This window comes from Passer domesticus, chromosome Z, assembly GCF_036417665.1.
Source record: "Passer domesticus isolate bPasDom1 chromosome Z, bPasDom1.hap1, whole genome shotgun sequence".
Classification (NCBI taxonomy): Eukaryota; Metazoa; Chordata; class Aves; order Passeriformes; family Passeridae; genus Passer; species Passer domesticus.
In genome coordinates this window covers 29,548,553-29,568,304 of record NC_087512.1, presented here as the reverse complement: position 1 = coordinate 29,568,304, position 19,752 = coordinate 29,548,553, and the positions used below count along the sequence as shown (strand labels likewise).

General features: G+C 39.7%; 1 protein-coding gene and 1 long non-coding RNA gene across 7 annotated transcripts in view; one reads left to right on the top strand and one right to left on the bottom strand.

Annotated features, from left to right (window-relative positions):
• KDM4C (lysine demethylase 4C) overlaps positions 1-14,111 on the bottom strand; it is a 240,174-nt gene extending 226,063 nt beyond the window's left edge. For 2 of the 6 annotated variants that reach the window (XM_064402759.1, XM_064402758.1), the window contains exons 1-2: positions 13,819-14,111; positions 1,293-1,457 (exon numbers count right to left, since the gene is read on the bottom strand). In XM_064402759.1, coding sequence (XP_064258829.1) covers positions 1,293-1,436 — 144 coding nt within the window. In that variant the 5' untranslated portion in view covers positions 1,437-1,457; positions 13,819-14,111. The remainder of the gene's footprint in view (positions 1-1,292; positions 1,458-13,818) is intronic. The other 4 variants (XR_010352061.1, XR_010352060.1, XM_064402753.1 and 1 more) reach the window with 4 other exon arrangements.
• Positions 14,112-14,217: 106 nt separating this feature from the next.
• Positions 14,218-16,905, top strand: LOC135289764 (uncharacterized). Its single transcript, XR_010352485.1, has 2 exons — positions 14,218-14,642; positions 15,640-16,905. It is a non-coding gene; the product is annotated as an uncharacterized LOC135289764 (long non-coding RNA).
• The last annotated feature ends 2,847 nt before the right edge of the window (positions 16,906-19,752 follow it).

Genomic DNA, 19,752 nt, shown 5'->3' with positions numbered 1-19,752 from the left:
ATTCACTTGATAAGATTTGTTTTAAAAAATACTTAGTTGGTTAAATATATTTATATATTATTGAGATATTATCAAAATATAGTGAAAAACAGAATATAAAATTCTCAAGACAACCTAGTAATGTGTTGAAAGTACCTGACAGACTGAAAACAGCAAGAGATGCTTTAACTGCTGTTCAAACAAGCAGGAAGATACTACTACAAGGAAGGTTACTGATCAAGATTCAAGGACTGCAATATGTCATCCCTATACAGACACACAGGCTGCTGAACACAACCGAACATAGGAAAAATTCAGCACAGGCTTTCCACTGTTGCCTATTTATCACATTTCTACTTCTGTTTGCAGAGAAAATGTTGAGAACATAACCTATGTACTCTATCAGCTGAAACAAAAAAAAAAACAACATACAAGGTTTTCAAAGAGTGAAGAGTTCAGTTTTGCTTTGTTTCACAGGAAGCTGGAGTGGGCAGGGGGGGAACCAAGAATTTCAAGTTTTGTTCCTTCTCACTCAGATTCTAAATGTCTTGACCATGCAACATTAGCTTCAAAGCCCAGTGATGGAGATAGCTGCTCCCGCAGAGTACTTAAAATAACTAAGATGGTATTTCCAGATCTGCACTGGTTTCTGCTGGTTTGAAAAGCGGCAAAATGGACACAGCATAAACAATTATATGATGTATCACTAAATTATGTCAGACTGTACCTCTGACAGGGGAGGAACTCCTGCTCTAAGGTCCTGGATGTGCCATTGTTCAAAGAGCAATACAGCCACAGTTAGTGTGCCTGAAGTTTTCATTAACAAGAACACAACTTGATCACCATTAAAAAGAAAACTATTTCCATTCAAACACTGCCTTACCATCTTTATGTTCGCCATAATGAAGTGGGATTATTTGCTCCAGGAAAGCTTTACACAATCCTAAAACACCAAGTTCAACACTTGGTATATCAGGACTACTTTCATTTAGACTACCAACTCCCGCTTTGCTCTGATTTGACCAAAAATAATTTGTATCTACTTAGAAAGAGATACTATTTTGCTATTGTAAATTTGTAAACAACTTACAGTTACAGAAAAAACACTACACAACACCTTCATTAGTCTGCATGAAATATAAGAGATACAGAAAGGCTCTTTCTTAAAATAGTAACAAATCATTACCTATTCCCTGAAAATCATTTGAAAAAAAATAAATAATAAAAAGGTCAGGTTTGTAATCAGCAAAATACAAGTAATGGGAAATCAGCTATTAGGAGCACTTTTCCTCTATATTATAATACATGTTTACCTTTGCAACTCCAGCCCTATGAGCACCTTGTGATTCCATGTGTGCTAAGTATTTGTTGAATTCCCTGAATTCATCCATCGAAGGCCTAAAAGTCATGATTTTGCAGCTTGGGTTTGGAGGACTATCTGAGGTAACAGCAGCCATTCTGGTTCAATTTCAATCTACCTGTTAAAAAAAAATCAAACACTGTAGAGAATAATCTGCAAAACCAATTCTGACATTCAACATACATGGTTTCAAACAGAAAAAAAATTATCTACAATTATCTGCCCAGGCTAGTATAAAAGGCAAAAAACAAATGCTTACTTTTTGTCTTTACTCCTTTGAGAATACTCAGCCTTTACCCAGCACAAGCACTATTGTAAATGACAAGCACACAGTCCAGTCCATACCTCTGCTTTTACAGCATTTTTTCTCAAGTTAACCTAGGATCTTCCTGTGTAGATCCATCTGCATATTCTCTGTCTAGACAGTTACATTACACAGCATAACCCAGAGTAACAAAGCTATATGTTTGATAAAATATCACAATTTCCATTCAGTAAATGGAGAAAAACAGTGCTCTGGGTCTAGCAGTGGCCAAACACCAGTGCACTCATTAAAATAATTTACTCATTTTTGCTGCAAGATAAGGATTAGGAGAGCAAAGCAAGCTCAAAACTTTAAAGGGTGTAATTATTAACAGAACTAAAAGAAAAAATAGTAAGAAATCAGAAGACCTTCAGAACACTTCTCCTCCCCCCCAACTCTTCTTTTCCTTTCCTATTTACAACATAAAGAGACAAATCTGGTATTTTCAGTCAGTTTGCCACTTTTCAAATCTTTCTTCGGTTCACTTAGGCAGAGGAGTCTCTCCTGCCATGCCATGGCAACTTCTCCACAAGAAATAGTTCTCTCACGCTTTTAATTTTCATGAATAGCAGCCACCCAGAAATCTGCAGTTGTGAAGTTCCTGCTATGGTTTGGTAGTCTTCCCGCAACTACCACCGGGGTCATCTCAGTTTATTGGGGTGCAATTTTAAGGATAGGCTGTTCTAGTATAGAAACAAAAGTTTTTTTATCTCTGGGAACAGTGGTTTTCTTCTCCATCCTTGAGGCCAGGTTTCTCATCTCTCTCAGAACTCTGTTCAAGCTTCTCTTTAGATCACAGCTACTTCAGTATCTGCTTCAACACTGGTGCTTCTGGCTCATGGCTGTAGTTAGAATGCTACATCCCCCCAAATGCATTCCATGAGTTACAGGGAAAAAAAGTCTGATGTATCAATTACGTCTTCACCATAGCCTTACAAGAGCATTTCAGCCAAGACTAAGGCATTCTCCTTCCATGTGGGATTTGACTCCTTCTCCACTGACTTGGTGTCTCCATGTTATTTTCTTTACAGGTCCTCACCCTTTCATTTTTCTGTCACTTGACAGAGGATTGATGTCTGCGTGTTTCATCTGTGCACTAAAAGAGTTAACACCTCACCCTGGCCTATAGATGGTTAGGTGATCTCTGCCAGGCAGCGGCCGTTCTGTTTTCTGGCCCCCTGCCATATTCCATTCCAGCTGTGGGGCTGCTTTTCTGCACGTGGCTGCAGGGCCACCTCTGTTCTCAGCTGCATGATTTTCCATAGTGCCGGCATGATGTCTGGGCAGCTCATGGCTGGAGTGGAACCTGGCTCAGCTCAGCTCTACCTGAAGCCGAGCAGGCCTGGCCACCGGCCGTGGTTGGAGCTCGGCGGTGGCAGAATCTCAGCTGACCCACGCTGCGGGCTGACCTGGCCGTGCGGTGCAGCGGGTCCTGCCCAGGCCAGTGCTGCAGCAGAGCAGGGCCCGGCCCCACAGCGGAGCAAGGCCTGGCCCAGCCAGCATCCAGTTACCTGTTCAAAGGCCAGAAGCAAGACAGAGATAATCCCAAGGCTTGTTAGTCCTTAAGTGTGATTTCACAAAGGCATATTCAGCTCTCTTAAGTGGTTTAACAGGGTGTCAATATTCAAAACTAGCAAGCTGATTGGTTCTGCCAGGTCTGAAGGAAACTGCTAAGGTCCATATAGGGAATCACTTCCGTAGCTCATGAATTTTTTTTCCTTAACTAAGAGCTAAACTACATTAAACCATGACAACCAATTATTCACTTCCCACTCACACTGTGAATAGAAAGAGCACTTGGATTTTCTAGTTCTCACAATCAGCAGTTTAATAACAGGACTATATTCCTGCTCATTCTCTGAAAACTTCAACAGAGAAAAAAGCAAGTAAGCCATACACATAAAATCAGCATTTCCTCTGAATTCCATTTCTATACTGAGACTGACTAAAAGAAAAAGTCATTTCCATTTCATACCAGGATACAGTACTCACGAAAGGACTGAACTTTAGGCAAGTGACAGATACACACTACACATTACCTTCAGATCAGAAGGTGCTACAATTTCCAAGTATAAAACACCATCTGCTGTTCACAAAACTCTTCACAAATTCTTACAAAAATACTGCTTGTAAATACTGCTTGTAAAAAATTTCTTCCAACATGCTCTGATCAGATCTGTGGTTACCTCAACCCTTCATGCCAAACACTGGGTGCCAAACTGGCAATTAAATACCACACAGCTGATCACATTCCCCCATCCATAATGAGATTGGAAGGAGAATCAGGGAAAAAGTAAAAATTCACAAATTAAGAACAGCTTAATAATTGAAACTAAGTAAAAATTATTTTTATTTATTATTATCATAGAGAGAGAGAGAAAGAGAGAGATAAAACCCAAAAAAGCCCAGGTTATACACAATACAAACTGCCATCAGCCACCTCCTGGGTAACTCACCCATGTTATATACTGGGCATGGCATTCTACAGAATTGAACAACCCTTCAACCAGTTTGGGTCATCTCCCTCCCAGATTTTTACGCATCTCCATACTGGAAGAGCACAAAGCACTGAAAAGTCCCTGGTTAAGATTAAGTACTACTTGGCAACAACCAAAACATCAGTGTCTTATCAGCATTACTCTCATACTGAATTCCAAACACAGCCCTGTAGCAGCTAAACACAAAAGTTAGTATTAATTCTGCCAACTCATACAAGCACACTGTCAGATGTCACCTGCATCATCTTTCACTACATCACAGATGAAGCCCATTTCCAAAAGCATAACTTGATCCACCTACTAACTTGCAGTTGCTATGTAAACATATGAAATTGAATTATGCATATAGGAAGTCAGTGTCAAAGGGAAACCTCTTTTCAACCATTTAATCCTCATTTATTTGTGGGTGAAGAGCATAAGAAATTACAGTGCCTGTTTCATTTCTATAGGCCTCAAGCTCTCTCTTCTCTGGAATTTTTCTTTTTTTACTGTGAAAGGGTAAAAGTTTGAAATACATCTGATTTACTATATCCCTTATGCAAAAGTGTAAGGAGACAAGAAAAATCCATATCCAAGCGGTTCAGCTATGAGAAAAGCTGCAGGATTATTTTGGCCAATGTCTGATTTCAAGTACCAGGCACAAAAAAGTTATTATTGCATAAATTACCATGAGAAAATTTATCTTAACCAAAACATCTCACCAAAAAATACACCAGTTTTAATAGATAAGCTGCTCTAAAAACATCCACATACCAAATCAACTGACTATACCGTGGCACTTTGACACAATGAAGAAATTCAGCTAATTTAAGGATTATTAATTGAACTAATAAACTATGATTAACTCATGTTAACTGTCACAATCACACATCAGCATTCTTGCCTGGCTACCAGACTCTAACAACCCTGTTTGTGAAGATACTCACAAGACTATGCCATTTTCTCTCCGTAACTAAGTACACACTCAAGCACGTAACATATTGTACTGTGAGACCTCAACCAGTATCACAAGCAGAATTAATACATTTCAACTAATTACAAACATATGTAGAGTATTAGAAACACTAAATTTTTGCCCAGCTTCATTGCAGTGCAAAAAATACAAATCCTGTCCTTCACAGATCTTTTTTCTACCATCTACCATCGGGTCCAGGCCCCTAAGCAATAAGCACACAGACCGGACAGCTGTGTTACTTTCGGTAGAAATAAACTGTTCAATCCATGCTCTTCTGTAACCCTTCTTCCTCAGCTAAAAACACCTTCTCATTAATTTACTGGGTAAAGCTGCTCCTTCATAAGCACAACGTTTGCAAGAACTCCTTAAGAGGATTCTTCAGATCAGGTGTCAGAAAGATCATAAAGGCTATGAAGAATTTGCTATGTTAGAAGTCCATTAGATGTTTCTACAATTTTATGATTTCTTAGTAACTCAACACCGTCTTTATAACTATGATCTATCAGTTCTAACTTCTTACATCTGTTTTACAATTTCATTATTGCATTTCTTCATTACAAACACCTATTAGAAACAGTAGGCACAAGTACTGAGTTACAAAGTCTAAATTTAACACCAAAAATAACACTATGCTACAAACTAACCAAAAAATGTTGGCCTCCCAATTCAATTCTATTAAATTCTAACACAATATGTAATTCTTTCAAGGACTTTGTGGAGCTCCCAAATCTTACATTCTTTCTCCAAACAATACCTACTTTTGGTATTTTTCTCACGTGCAAAAACTAGTTATACCCTAACCAAATCATTAAGACAAGAGAGCACAATATATACTCCAGTGTCACCGTTAACAGGCCCTCAGAGGTTCTTTTGCAGACAAAATCACAACTACTAGGAGACCATTCCAATGCAAAACCTGCACTGCAATCATATTATTGCTGACTCAATTATTGCACTTAGGCGTATACGTAACTACCTGCTTTGTGATATTACAAAGCTGTACAATCAAAGAAATAAAACTTCCAGAGCTTTTATTGACTACTACACAATGAAAATGTGCAAAATATTAGTAAATACAAAGTTACAAAAAGAAGGCCAATGTGTCCAGGATGCACTTTATGAAATAGAGAGACAAGTAATATGTACACGGGGAAATTTTACAGTTATTGTAAGTCCCTCATATCACCATTGTAATCAGACATTTTCTGTCCCCTTGCACGGCAGTACTGCATGCTGAAAAAGATGCCCATAATTACCCAGAAAAACAAAGGGTAGTGTGAATAAATGTGAACAAACCTCACTCAAATTATCATGCATTAGTACTTTACATAACATTGAAAGAAGCTTTTTAGCTAATCATAGGAAAGCTTTAGCCAAACAAGCTATGAACCTGATCCAATAAACTCCACAGCCCGTCCATAAACCTTCCATTTCTTGGTGACCAAGTAGTCTATGTCTTTAAATCGTCTGATTAAACAACTCAGAATGTAAATAAAATACAAACATGTAGTTTGTCCAAAGTTGCCAGCTAAAGAGCTAAGTTGTCTAGCTAGGAACTAGGTTGAAGAACCTGATCCTTCTTTACAGCCATTGTAGGGCCCTGTTAAAACCCTCAAATCATCAGCTAGGAGAATATTAATGCTACATTAGTCTTAATACTGCAGAAGTGAAAACAGGGGGTCACCAAAGTACAGTCACCCACATCTATGCCAGTATGTATCCCAAGAAATCTGATTATCAGAGTTCAACATTAGAAATGCTCACATAAAGCAAGATGAAATCTCATTAATGCTACAATTATTTACATAATCCACGATGCAAATACATTTCACTAGTTATGACAGGAAAAGTGTTTTTTAAACAAATCCTGCGAAATCTGAAATGCAAGACTTGTACAGACATAACAAACCTAATAGTAAGGAACAGAAGTGTATATCACATGCTTGATAACACACTTTATTCCACATGTTTTTGGTAATTGCAAAATCTACATAATTGCTTCTTCTATATCCTAACAAAAGGGAAGGACCTCTATACCCCACTACAGTCAACTAAAGCTTGCCTTTACAAATCAGCACCAGGCAGCTACAATTTCCAGCCTCCACTGCCAAAACATTGAACTGTTTCTTTGTAATGTCCACACACTAGAAAAACAACATGTGTTAATTTGCAATTAGTTAAAAAGCACAAAAACCTGTAGCCTTCACTACATTAAACCAACTTTTAGTATTACAATATTGTCTCTCTGCCTTAATACTATGCTCTGAAGGCCATACACTTCTTTTTGCTTCTAGTCTAAAATAAACTAACCAGTACTGTGAAGTCCACCCATCATCAGTGGCGAATCCAAACTTTCTGGCTCCAGACTACACAAGATTTGACAAAATAGTTCTTCCTAAGATGCCTTCTGGGAGACATCTCTTGACTGCCTACTTTGGGCAGTCTCCTCTACCGAAAGCACTGTTAAAAAAAAAAAAAAAGCACACACTAATACATCTACTCTGCTATACACAAAATTATTAGCTAACATTGAAAAGGAATAAATAACTATAGGCAATTGCATCCTAAAATAAATGTGTTCATATTTTGAAAGATAAGATGCTATCTATCAGGAATTCCGAATCTGTTACTTAGGTTATTTGATTGTATTAACAGTGAAAATAAATATACAGAACATAATGCTTTGTATTTGTGATATGAGGCCAAATCTCATGGTTAGGTATATATTACTGAGATATCCATCATCATCAGAAAGACTCAAGTTTATAAATGTTAGGAGTATTGAAGATTTTTATAGATTCTACAAACTTAAGAAACCCAAGAATCTGGGCAGACAACTATATTCTGAAGGACCTGAAACCACATCTATTTTAACGCAAACCTCTGAGTAGTTTGAAGCTTCATTACAAGTTTACATGTCTATGTCTGGTACTACCCTACAGCAACATTTCAAAATTATAAATTAGCCTAACTTGAGCCCATAAATTTTGAACTGAAAAATGACCTGAATTCATTCCTAGATTATTCTTCTCCCACACCAGGCTCACAGCATGAAAAACATCTTGAAATAAGTGATCTGGGAGAAAGGGCAAGGAAAAAAGAAACTTAAAGAAAAAGTATTTAAAGTATTTTTCTCATTTTTATCTGCTACCCATGACTCCAGACTTTCTACTTTTTTTTAATTAAAACACAGGCACAAAATCCGTAGTCCTAAACAGAAGCAGCATGTAACAGCCTCCAGCAATGGCAAAAGCAAGTTACCAAGAACCTAACTAGTCTCCACATCTTCACAATTGCTAACAGCAGGTATCTAGTTAAAAGTTAGTGTTGGGATAGCTTATAATACACATTTGCAGAATACCATCTCATTCTTCAGTAATGTATATACCAAGAAATCCTTAAACATAGGGGATATCACTGCATTTTGCAGTGTGATGATTTTTCCCTTTGATGATTTTGAACCTTTGTAGGCCTTTAATATCCAAAACATTTCAAGATGAAGCACACTACAATCTGCTAATATCTCTACAATGTGCTAATATCTTCCTCTGTGTATGATGAATATTTCATGTTCTAGTTTCATCTCATAGCTCATGCGCATACTGAGAACAACTATCTAACTGCTCCTATCTACCTTAAGACCATACAGGTATTACAGATCTTTACCATGGTCTCACACAGTCTATCTCTCTCCTAAGCCGAAAACTTCTAGTCTCACCACAGAAAATCCATTCCATATTTCTGATCATCTGGATCTTTACCATTCCAGTAAATTACTTTTAGTCAAGCGAAAAGAATATCCAAGCTGAAAGCACTATTTAAGATGCAAGTAAACCATCAACTCACACAATGATGTAACATTTTCAAACTTGAGTGTAGTCCTCAAAGAGTCCAGACAGTAGTTTGGCCTAGCTCTCAGTTTTCAAAAATCTAATTTACAAGTACCTAGAATTTCAGAAAAATATTCATTGCTAATGCAGCCTATAATATTTCTGGGGATAGAGATCACAGGTGGTAGATGCGAACTCCTTCCTAATTAGGCAATTTTCCAAGCACAGTTTTAGCAGGCCCGTCATTTCTGCCTATACAGCATTTAATTAACTCCTTTAACAGGTCCCCTCCCAAAAGATACCCTTATAGCTCTTACAGCCTTTATAGGTCATGTGCAGAACCAGAAAATTAACTCAGGGGTCTTTGTGTGTCCCTTCCAATTCAGGACATTCTATGACTTCACAAGTCCTTAAAAATCAAAACATATATCTTTTTTTCAGGGATATGCTACAGTAACTGTGATAATAATTTTCCCAATGAACCACCATATAGCAAATCCTTTATTAGAAGCTGAATAAGGACAGCATGAAAGGGGAAGAAAAAGAATAAAGAAAAAACACCAAACACATAAATGAGGCTCTATAACCAGATAAACAGAAAGAGGTACTTGTCTCTCTTAAACCTGCTTAGTTATGGAACACCCAAAACTGCATTTCTGCACCAGTAAAAAAGTTCACCTTCAGTGTGAGCACTTCCATTCTCACAAAGGATTTCATAATACAAAGACTAGCCGCAGTTCCCCTGCCCTCACATTTTGGTCTAATTTACCACAGACCAAATACCTAGTGGCCAAGCCATATCCAGCAATGTCATGCCTTTCTGTTTTTATGGCTGAAAGCATACACACTAAAGCAAACCACAGATATGGTCAGTTTGCATGACCAAAAGCTCCCCAGTGATCCCAGGCCCCTGAAATGACATACCATTTAACAGGAGTGGCAGACTACCCAATTAACTCACAGAATGGTTATCTAGCAACCACGTGGCTCTTACCCACAATATCATATCAGACAAAAGGAGCAAGTTCAACTGTAAAGGGCCTCGAGGGGTAGCTGTATGAGGAGCAGGTAAGGCAACTGCTCAGTCTGGAGAAGAGGGGAGACCTCACTGCAGCTACAACTTCCTCGCGAGGGGAAGAGGAGGGGCAGGCACTGGTATCTTATCTGTGGCGACAGTGACAGGATCAGAGGAAATGGCCTGAAGTTGTGCCAGGGAAGGTATAGGTTGGATTATCAGGAAAAGGTTCTTCACCCAAAGGGTGAGTGGGCACTGGAATGGGTTCTCCAGGAAAGTGGTCACAGCTCTAAGCCTGATTGAGTTCAAGAAGCGTTTGGACAATGCTTTCAAACACTGTGTGATTTTTGGAGTAGTCATGTGCAGAACCAGGAGATGAACTCAGGGGTCCCTTGTGTATCCCTTCCAACTCAAGACATTCTATGACTCTGCACAGAGCCACATCATAATAAATCTAAAGGAGATTTCCACAACACTGTGAGTTTAGAAGTTTCACTAATTCATATAAGCTATACTACAACTTTAAAGGCAACAAATCAATTAAGAAAACATTTTTCCTCTATTAATTAATTGTTTTTCCACGTTTTAAATATTTTACTTATCTCAGTTTTGAAATACTTATCATAATTTATTCAAATTGCATACTCCAAATACTTCCATCAAGACAAACCCAGAAATGAAGAGTTTGATTTCTAAACCTGGAGTTTCTTCCACATTTCTATGTCTTCATTTGTAGATTAGTTTACAGACTTCTACACTTTTCCACAATTCAATTTTAAATGGAAACTACTGTTTTTCAAAACAGTTTATGACAATAAACAATTTATCCAGCTACAAAGCCATAGGCTCATTTACCATTTTGGCAACTTATATACTTTTTTAATCAAAGAAAAAAACTGTGAAAATGAAACAAAACCTGATTGAGCACAGTCATGTCTGTCATACAACACCTACCCTGAATATAAGTATTTACCTAGGTCTTAGAGACAAGCTACCTGCTAATAATTAATCTTTTAATTTTATTAGACAGAAAATTCAGCAGGATATCACATGTGTAATGAGGTAAATCCCAACAATCCAATCAAGCCACTCTACATTTTACTGGCAGGAATGTTACAAAGGATCTGTAGCATGTCTTGCTTGTAAAAGTTCCCTAAAATATCTGCATCAGTCAATGAACTATCCCACCTTGTCTGAGAATCAGGAACTGACTAGACACTGGATTTTTTTCAGTATTCAGTTTTCACTAAGAGATGTGTTTTGAACTTTAACTCTGGCAACTTTAATACCTTAAATTTAAAATCCTGACATGTTTTGTAATCTTTATTTATATAGATTATAATGATTATATAGATGGTCCCTCAGTTTTCAGGATGTACTGTCCTAAATATTAGTGTCCCAAATATCCTGTCCCATAAATGTTGGACATAAACAAAATTACGGATAAAAATGAGTACTTGCATAACTCAGTAGTAAAACTACTCACACACACAAAGCCAACAACTCCACTGCTATGTGCAATTCCACAATTTTAAACTGGTGAAATTAAGTTGGAGGAAAGGGCAAGACTACAGCAGAATTAATTATGACATACAATGCCACCTATGAAACCTGAAGTAAACTGTAAGTCTTCATATAACAAAACTAAGACTTCATTTATAACAGATATTGGGACTTTGGACCAGCAAATTCTTATTAACATTTTCATTATATGATTTTATTACACAACAATTACTACTCTCCAAGTATAAAATACTGCTTTTTCTTCAAAATATTCTACATGTCTTCTGTGATTCTAAACAAAAATCAAGACAAAAACTCACCACATCACTTGCTGATTTTGAGATATGAATTATCAAACTATCAAGTGACTATGGAGATTTTTTACTAGAGAAGTACTAAAATCTTAACATTTCAGAACACCACTCTTTGAACCACCCCTGTGATCATTCAGAGATCTTGCAAATACCTTATATCGACAGAATTATAGCAATGCATCTTCCCTTTGAAGCTCCATGTATACTGAATACATGTTTCAAAAGATGTTATGGTGAGGCTTTTTTAATTTAAATCGGAGGTGGTAGGATGGAAGTACCGCCTTTAACAGCACCACAACCCTATTCACATTCTATTCAGCATAATGTTGATGAAATATTTCTCACTAAAAGAAAACTAAGACAAAAATTGAATATCAAAGTGAATTACCTGCAGAACTAAGAATCAGACCAACTAAGAGCTGCTTAAACTCAGAAAGTCCTTAATCTATAACCTACTCGACCCAATATTTTATAATACAGTTAAGCACACAATTGCATTTTTAATAATTACTATGTTTGCTAACATTACCTTTGGAATATTCTAATAATGAGCAGTTGACAACATAATTTTATTATTTGAATGTAATACTGATTGTGCACTCAGATTTAGTGCCGAACTATTTATTTGATTTGTTTAGAAATTAGCTTAAGACATAGAAAATACTCCATCCAGTACTCAGCAATAATTAAAGAGTAAAACTTACAGGGTTTGATTTTTTTTCCCTATTTTATCATGTTTACCATAAAAAAAAAACAAAGACATCAGAAACCAAATCAGATTAGGGTTTTTTAAAACAAACACTAACCAAAGACTTTTCTCTCATATACTTTATTCCAACTCTGATCCAACAGCTATTTAACGATGTCCACATATCTGGGTGATACATATTGTTTCCTGGGTCAGTCCTGGAAAGAAAACTGCCAGCAACAACACCACTTCAAACCTAAGCTGGGAAAAAAACCAGCATGAGGGTCAGTAGTTCAACTTACTCTCATTTCAACTACTGAAACAGGAATCATGCTTGTGTTTTCCATCTTCTTGTGTTTGGAAAATACTTCTATGAAGCAATGCCACCAGCTACTTATGACAGTAAAAGCAAAAATAAAGGTAAAACCTAAGTCAAATTTTATCCCATAGACATAAAAAATCCCACCTCATTAGGTCTCACTAAGTTTCTTTCTCGTGGAAAAAGTTATTCCACTTAAAAGGTGCTAGTTTAGTAGCCACTAAATAGTAACTGCAGTTCCTATAGTTGGTCATTCTCAGCAAAGAATCATAAATCTGCACTTCAAAAGATAAAATATAAATGCCGTTTATTCTCTGAGCTAGTATAATTGTTTTTAAAAACACACGGACAAACGAGTCTTTTTCCTAACATAGTTAACCTATGAGAAATAATATTTTGCACACACTTCCCACTTACTTTCCCAGCTAAAATCAGAGGAGAGTAAGCCTATTAAAACTACTACCATGATAGAGAGACCTGATCCCAAAACCAGTTTCGAAAGCGTTTTATAACCATGGACAGATGTGGAAAAGGCGCTTAATTCAGTTCTTCGCTCAGCACGCAACTCTGAAGTCTTAGCTACATGCAGGAATGAACGAGCTGCACCAGAAAGAGACTATCTGGAAAGCCCGCAACAATTTCATCAAATCCCTGCGAGACACGAAGAGAGATAAAGCTCTATTTCACACCGTCCACGCACTTCGACCACGCGGAGAACCCGCCCGACCTCCCCGGGGCAGCCCCGAGGCAGAACTGCCGGCCGCGAGCAGGAGCGCCAGACCCACCTTTCCCACCGCCGCCGGGCTCGCTTCCTGCCTCGGTCCCCGCCGCCACCCTCCCGTCCCGGCGCGGGGGCTGCCGCGTCCCCGCACCGCGCCTGAGGGAGCTGCCGGCGGCACTCCGGCCGCGCCGCCCCGCGCCCCGGAACCCGGGCCCGCCCGGCGATGCTCCGCCGCCGGGACCCGCCGCGCACCCCGCTCCGAGCTGGCCCGGCGCACTCCGGCCGCCCCGCCGCCTCCCCCGCTCGCCCCCGGCCCACACGCAGCCTCATACCTCCTCGCCGCACAGCCGCGGCCGCCGCCAGGGCCAGCTCGGCGCTCCCTCCGCACCTGTCCGGGAGAGACTCCAGCGGGCAGGCGCGGCCGGAGGAAGGGATGAGGGGCGGGACGGGGCGGTGTGGGACGGTGTAGGACGGGACAGGACTGGCAGGGCGGAGCACTGCAAAGCGGGACAGGGACAGCGGCTGGGGCAGGCCGTCCCCTCGAGGCTGTCGCCAGCCCTGCCCGCACGGCAGACACCCCGCTCCCGGATTTCGGATGACAGCTGCTGGACGCGCACGCGCGCTCGCGGGGGGCAGCGCACGTGACCCAGGGAGCGGCGCCTGGCGCGTCACGTGCCGGGAGCGGGGGGCGGCGCCGCGGGCGCTTCCGGGCGGGAAGCGGCGCTGTGGGAAGGCGGCGCGGGCCGGGCCGGGCCGGGCGCGCAGCCTTCAGCCTTCAGCCTTGCCGGGCGGGTCCGCCGCTCCTGCGGGCCAGAAAGGGCCTGCCTGCTTCTCTGGGCCGCGCCCGTGAGCGGCCTGTGCGCCTGCCGGGGAGAATGCCAGCGCAAAGCCTAGAGCAAGTTCGGTCTGTTAGAGAATCACAGAATCAGCTAGGTTGGAAAAAGCCTTTGAGGCCGTCGAGTCCAGCCTATGGCCGAACAACACCAAGTCAGCCAAAGCATGGCCACATGTTTTCTTAAACGCCTCCAGGGGCGGTGACTCCACCACCTTCCTCGGCAACCGATTCCACTAATGACCCTTCTTGTGAAGACATCCCTCGACACTTAACGTTTGTTGTACCCTCAGTTGTAACCTCGGAACTGGCAGGACCTTTCAGGTCCGTAGGAATGGTTGGATCTCTTAGAGCAAGCTGCACTGTCGACATGGTTATCCTAATTAATCTCTGTGCCATAGTGTCCCATATCAATCAGCACTGCTGTACAAATCTGATTTTGTTTGCAAAAGTTTAATGTTGTTTTTGGTGACAAAGGCCCATAGTGCTCAATGCAGTGTCTTTCTGAAGTGCCATGGTGCAGTGTAATTTTGACTGTTCAGATGTTGCTAAAATGAATCAGACTCTGGTTTAACCACTGTGTGATATGCTTTGGCTTTTCTTACTCATCAGTAATCTATGTTAATCTTTTATTTTGCTTCTGCTTGCTGTGTTCTAGAAAGCAGTGAAAAACAACCAGAATATGACTGAAGGACAAGACCTTTTCAGTCCTTCCTCAAATATACCTATTATGTTAAAATAAGTTATATTCATCTTTGAGAGTAAAAGACATTTTTTAGTACTAAAGAAGCCTGAAAATACATGACTTTCTGGGCTGGTTTTTGGGGTGGTTGTTTATTTGTTTCTTTGTTTTGGAGGGGAGCATACCTACTGCTGTAAGTTTGCTGTGCTCAGAGACATTTATGTTATTTTTTCATTTGAACGCAGTATTATGCACTAACAAAATTTGTGCGGCTCTATCTCTGAATATCTCTGTAGGGCACTACTATATCTAGCAGTGTCTAAAATGAATCTTCCTCTTCTGCCTAGGGAAACAAATTTCATTGAATGTGTAGAAGAAACAGAGGAAGTTGTCTGCCTTCTTCCTTTGGTGTGGTTAATAAAATATTTGTTTAATGTTTACAAGAGAAAAGTGCAGCTGAATGCAGTTTCTCATTGTTATCTGCTTGCTAGTTCACTATGAAGCAGAAAAGATTGATGACTTTACATTGTTTTCAAATGTGATCTCTAAGACTCATGCAGAGTATTTGTTGAAGAGAAAGTACAGTGATGACTCCTGGCAGTCTTGAATCAACACCGTCCTCATCTGTTGTTCTTTCAGGTTACAACTCTGTGAAGCTACAAAATGTCCTTGAGTGTGTTGAAGTATTGCCAAAGTGTGCACAGGCTCAAGCAGTCCCAAGTTATGGACTAAGGGTGCACAAGGGTAGTGTGAGAGCATTAATCTTCATAGTGCTGTGGTTGTTGAAAGCTACGCCTTGACATCATTTTTCAAAGCCAGTAGCTAAGAACTTCTGGACTTAGAGTTTAGTTCTGTAATTTATTTGTGGAAGTAAGGATGGGGCCTTTTTCAGAATACTTGTGTAGCAATGCGTGATCAATAAATCAGCATTTTGGCTTTGTTAAACTGGTCTGGCACAGTGTTTCTAGTACATGTTTATCTTGCATGGGTGCATCTCAAAGCACCTGTGAATTTGCTGGCATGTTCTACCTGGGAGGAAGAATCTTTTAATTACTGAGGTTTAAGTTCCTGCCTTTCATATTTTGGGCTATGTCTTTAAGTTAGTGTTAGCTAGTAACAAATACCCTGGTCCCATGACAACAACCTCTAAGAGAAAAGGATAACCTGTAAGTTCCCTTACCTGTGTTTTAAGTAGCTGATGCAATATCTAGGTAGCACAAACCTCTGAACAAATAGGGGTTTTGCTAGGTGATAGTGTATTTTCTTGATTTCATAGTGGTCAGGAACCACTCCTGATTGGAGGAGTTGACATCTGTTTGAGTTACAAATTTGTCTTCCATGACACCTCTGAGTCCCTGTTTCAGTGTGGTACCACTCACGGTGAAAAATTTTTCTGCAATATACCCTGAATTTCCTGTATTGCAGTGAATGTGCTTGTCTTGTCTGATCCCTCTGTTTTTCCAAGGAGGCTCCATCTGTTATAGACGGGCAATATGATGATTGGCTCTCGCAATTAAGAGATTAATATTTTGTGTACGTTAAGAGAAGTTTCCTTGACGTCATTGTTTGTTGTTTGGATGTCCACTGCTCTCCCCATAGTCCCCTTCCCCCTCTGCGTTGTTGTCACGGGACAGCCTTGTTACTAGGGAGGGGGGCATGACTGCTCCTGACCTCCAATCAAGCAGCAAGGATGTAGTCTCCACCACTGGACGGCGAATAAGAAGTTGACTGACAGACTTTGGGGGGCCGAGGTTGCCTGATGCAATGGCAGGGGTGTAGAAGGCCAAGCAGCCATCTTGTAGATGAGAACATGGTTGTTGGACTTACACTCACAGAGCTCTGCCCTTTTTCCTTATTTAGTGTTTTGTTGTATTTGTAAAGGTTTAATAAACCTTGAAAATTTTAGATGTAAGGGATCGTTTCTCACATGTCTTTTCTGTGCCTGCCCACTGGCTAATGGTGGATGGCAATAAGGTTGCCCTGAGGCCTCATCCTCTTAAGGCTGAACAAACCTAGCTCCCTCAGTTGCTTCTCATTAGAGATATTCTTCAATCCCTGACAATTTTGTGGCCTTATGCTGGAAGTCTGAAAGTATGTCAATGTTCTTGAAAGAGAGTTGAAAACTGGTCACGGCATGGTGTTTCACCCAAACTGGAGCAGAATATTTCAGTTGGAGCAGAATATCTCATTTTGGCTTTAAATGTAGATCATTTCCATATCACATAGCAGCAACACTAAAGATATACTAAATGCTGGCTTCTAAAATTCCACTGCAATACTTCTTGAAATACATGAGATGGCAGCAAATACCAGAAACAAAGCACTGCTGGCCCAAAGCAGAGAAGCTGATGCCAGTGGGACAGGTTTTGCACTGGTCCTGATACAGTTGTCTAGACTGTGTGGATTGCTGCAGTGTCTGTTACACTGCATTGAGTTATAAATTACAGTGTGAGTACTGGCTGTTTAAATGTATTAGTGTCAGAAGTATTCACAAATGCCAGAGGTTTATGTCTAAAAAGGAGACAGAAGAGTCCTTCAGCTTTATTCAAATCAAGTGAGAGAGTCCTCTGGGGCACACGCCCATTCGGTTTTCTCTCTCAGGGATTCAGACAGCACAGCCGCTTTTTATCCCAAACTCCCTGCCACATGTTGCTCTCTTCCCTTCCCCAGTGGCTGAGGTACTAGGAAGGTACAACCTTCCCGAACTGCCTACCACATATTTGCCCCCAAAACCACCCGTGATATGTTCCCCTCTTGAACCTATTATTTCACCCTTAAGTTCAGAAGTTCAGGCTTGTGCAAACCCTTGGGCTCTGCAGCAACCTCTTGCCCAAGGTTAGTACAGACATTAAGACCCACTTCAAAGACATTAACACCCTGACCTTCACTCATCACTTTATTTGTAAAAACATTAGCACACATCTTTCTTCTCAATATTCACTGAAAATTTCTGTGGCCTGTATGTTTCATTATGAGTTTGCAGTTTGGTGATGTTATATAACAGAAGAAACAACTTTTTTTTTTTTTCTTTTAACTGCATATCTTCTGTCAGTTTTGCATATTTTTCATCATGTTTTCAAAATATTGACAGCAATATGCAAGCTTCTAACTCATAATGTTCTGGAAATTCATTAATTCAGGTTTCATTCATGGAACTCTGTAGCAGTTAAACATTTCCATGACAGGAAGATGAAGTTAGGCACATTTTAACTGGGAATAATGAATAGTAAAAACACTAGCAGGACAAATGGGGAGTAAGGTTATCCATAGATACAGTTGGTAAGTATCCTTCTTCCAATAACGTCATTCTATGCAGATGAAAAGTATTTTGACTGTTCTGTCTCAGAATCTTTCTGCTTTATGAAGAAATTCCCGGAATATCTATGCACCTCTTATAAAGGCTAGACTAGGTAGTCATAAATAGAACTTCCAAGTTGAGGATTCACATTAAATATTTATTTCTTTTATATTTACTCTTGTCATTTTATTTTAAACATAGAGGGAACCTTATTGTACTTAACATTAATCACTTATTAGAAACAATGTTTCTTTCAGCTGAGAGCTCTTTTTCTCAAAAAAAATAGGATAAAATAGAGAGACTACTCCATACTGTCTCTGCAGGTCTGTAGTGCTAGAATAGTGCGTTTCAAGTCTACATGGCATCAAGTTTCTGAGGCCTGGATTCTGGCCTCCCAGCCAGTTCAGCCAAGCAGTCAAAGGTTCATTATTTAGTGACACTATATTTTTCTTTGGTCATGTTCTTGCTGCCAGATTTATGAAAAATGTAATTCTGATTTCCAGCAGTACTGGACAGATGATCAAGAGTCTTAATTGTACTGTAGTGTGAAAGGGATAAAAAATTAACAATATATAATCTGGTCACCTTGTCTCCCCTTTGTGTCAATGAATCTTCTTTTCAGTACACTGTTTTCTGTCCTATATTTAATGGTTTTCTAGATCAAAGTTTTCACAGTAGCTGTCCATTTTGTCTGGAGTACCTATGTGACTTTAATGGGCTTCAGTAGTTTTACATGTATAAAAGACAATTCCATGATAATGACAAAGTGAAGATGAATATTCGGGCAAGGACAAAGAACAGATAATTTTTTCTTGCCTCCACTGTAAATAAATAATAGAATTCATGTACATAGGTTTACCTGAAAAGAAAGCAAATACATCTTGTCATTAAATACCTCACCCAGGTACTTTATACCTCCTGTGAATTTGGTTTGTTGATGCCATTCACTAAATGTGGAAAAGTCTTTCTATTTATAAATTAGGAATAGAACTAAAATGGATTCCATTTAGATAAAAGTTTATATATTAGGGGAACCAAAATATTTGTATTGGGAAAGTGGTAGAGATGGCTGGAGCACTGAACTCAGGATGTTCATGTTCTCTTGCTGTATGCAGAAACTGTTCTTTATTTTGGAACAATAGGTGGCAGTCTTTATCTTCTGCTTGTCTCATCCCCAAGTAGTTAAGGTATCTTTCTTCCACAAAAAAATAGCTAATATGCTTAGACTGCAATAGCAGAAAGTAAGGCTTGGCTCTGTCAGTAATCAAACTGCTTACATATAAGCTAAAAATTAAACTTTTCTAAAGTGAAGTCCACACATAATCTGATAAATATGAGCCTGCAAACAAGTGGCATTTAATCATTACTGTCCTTCTTCATTTGTGTGATTTGAGGGCTGAACTGAGGAAAATTGATTACATCTCTTTGTAAAGCCCTCATCCAGGAATATATTC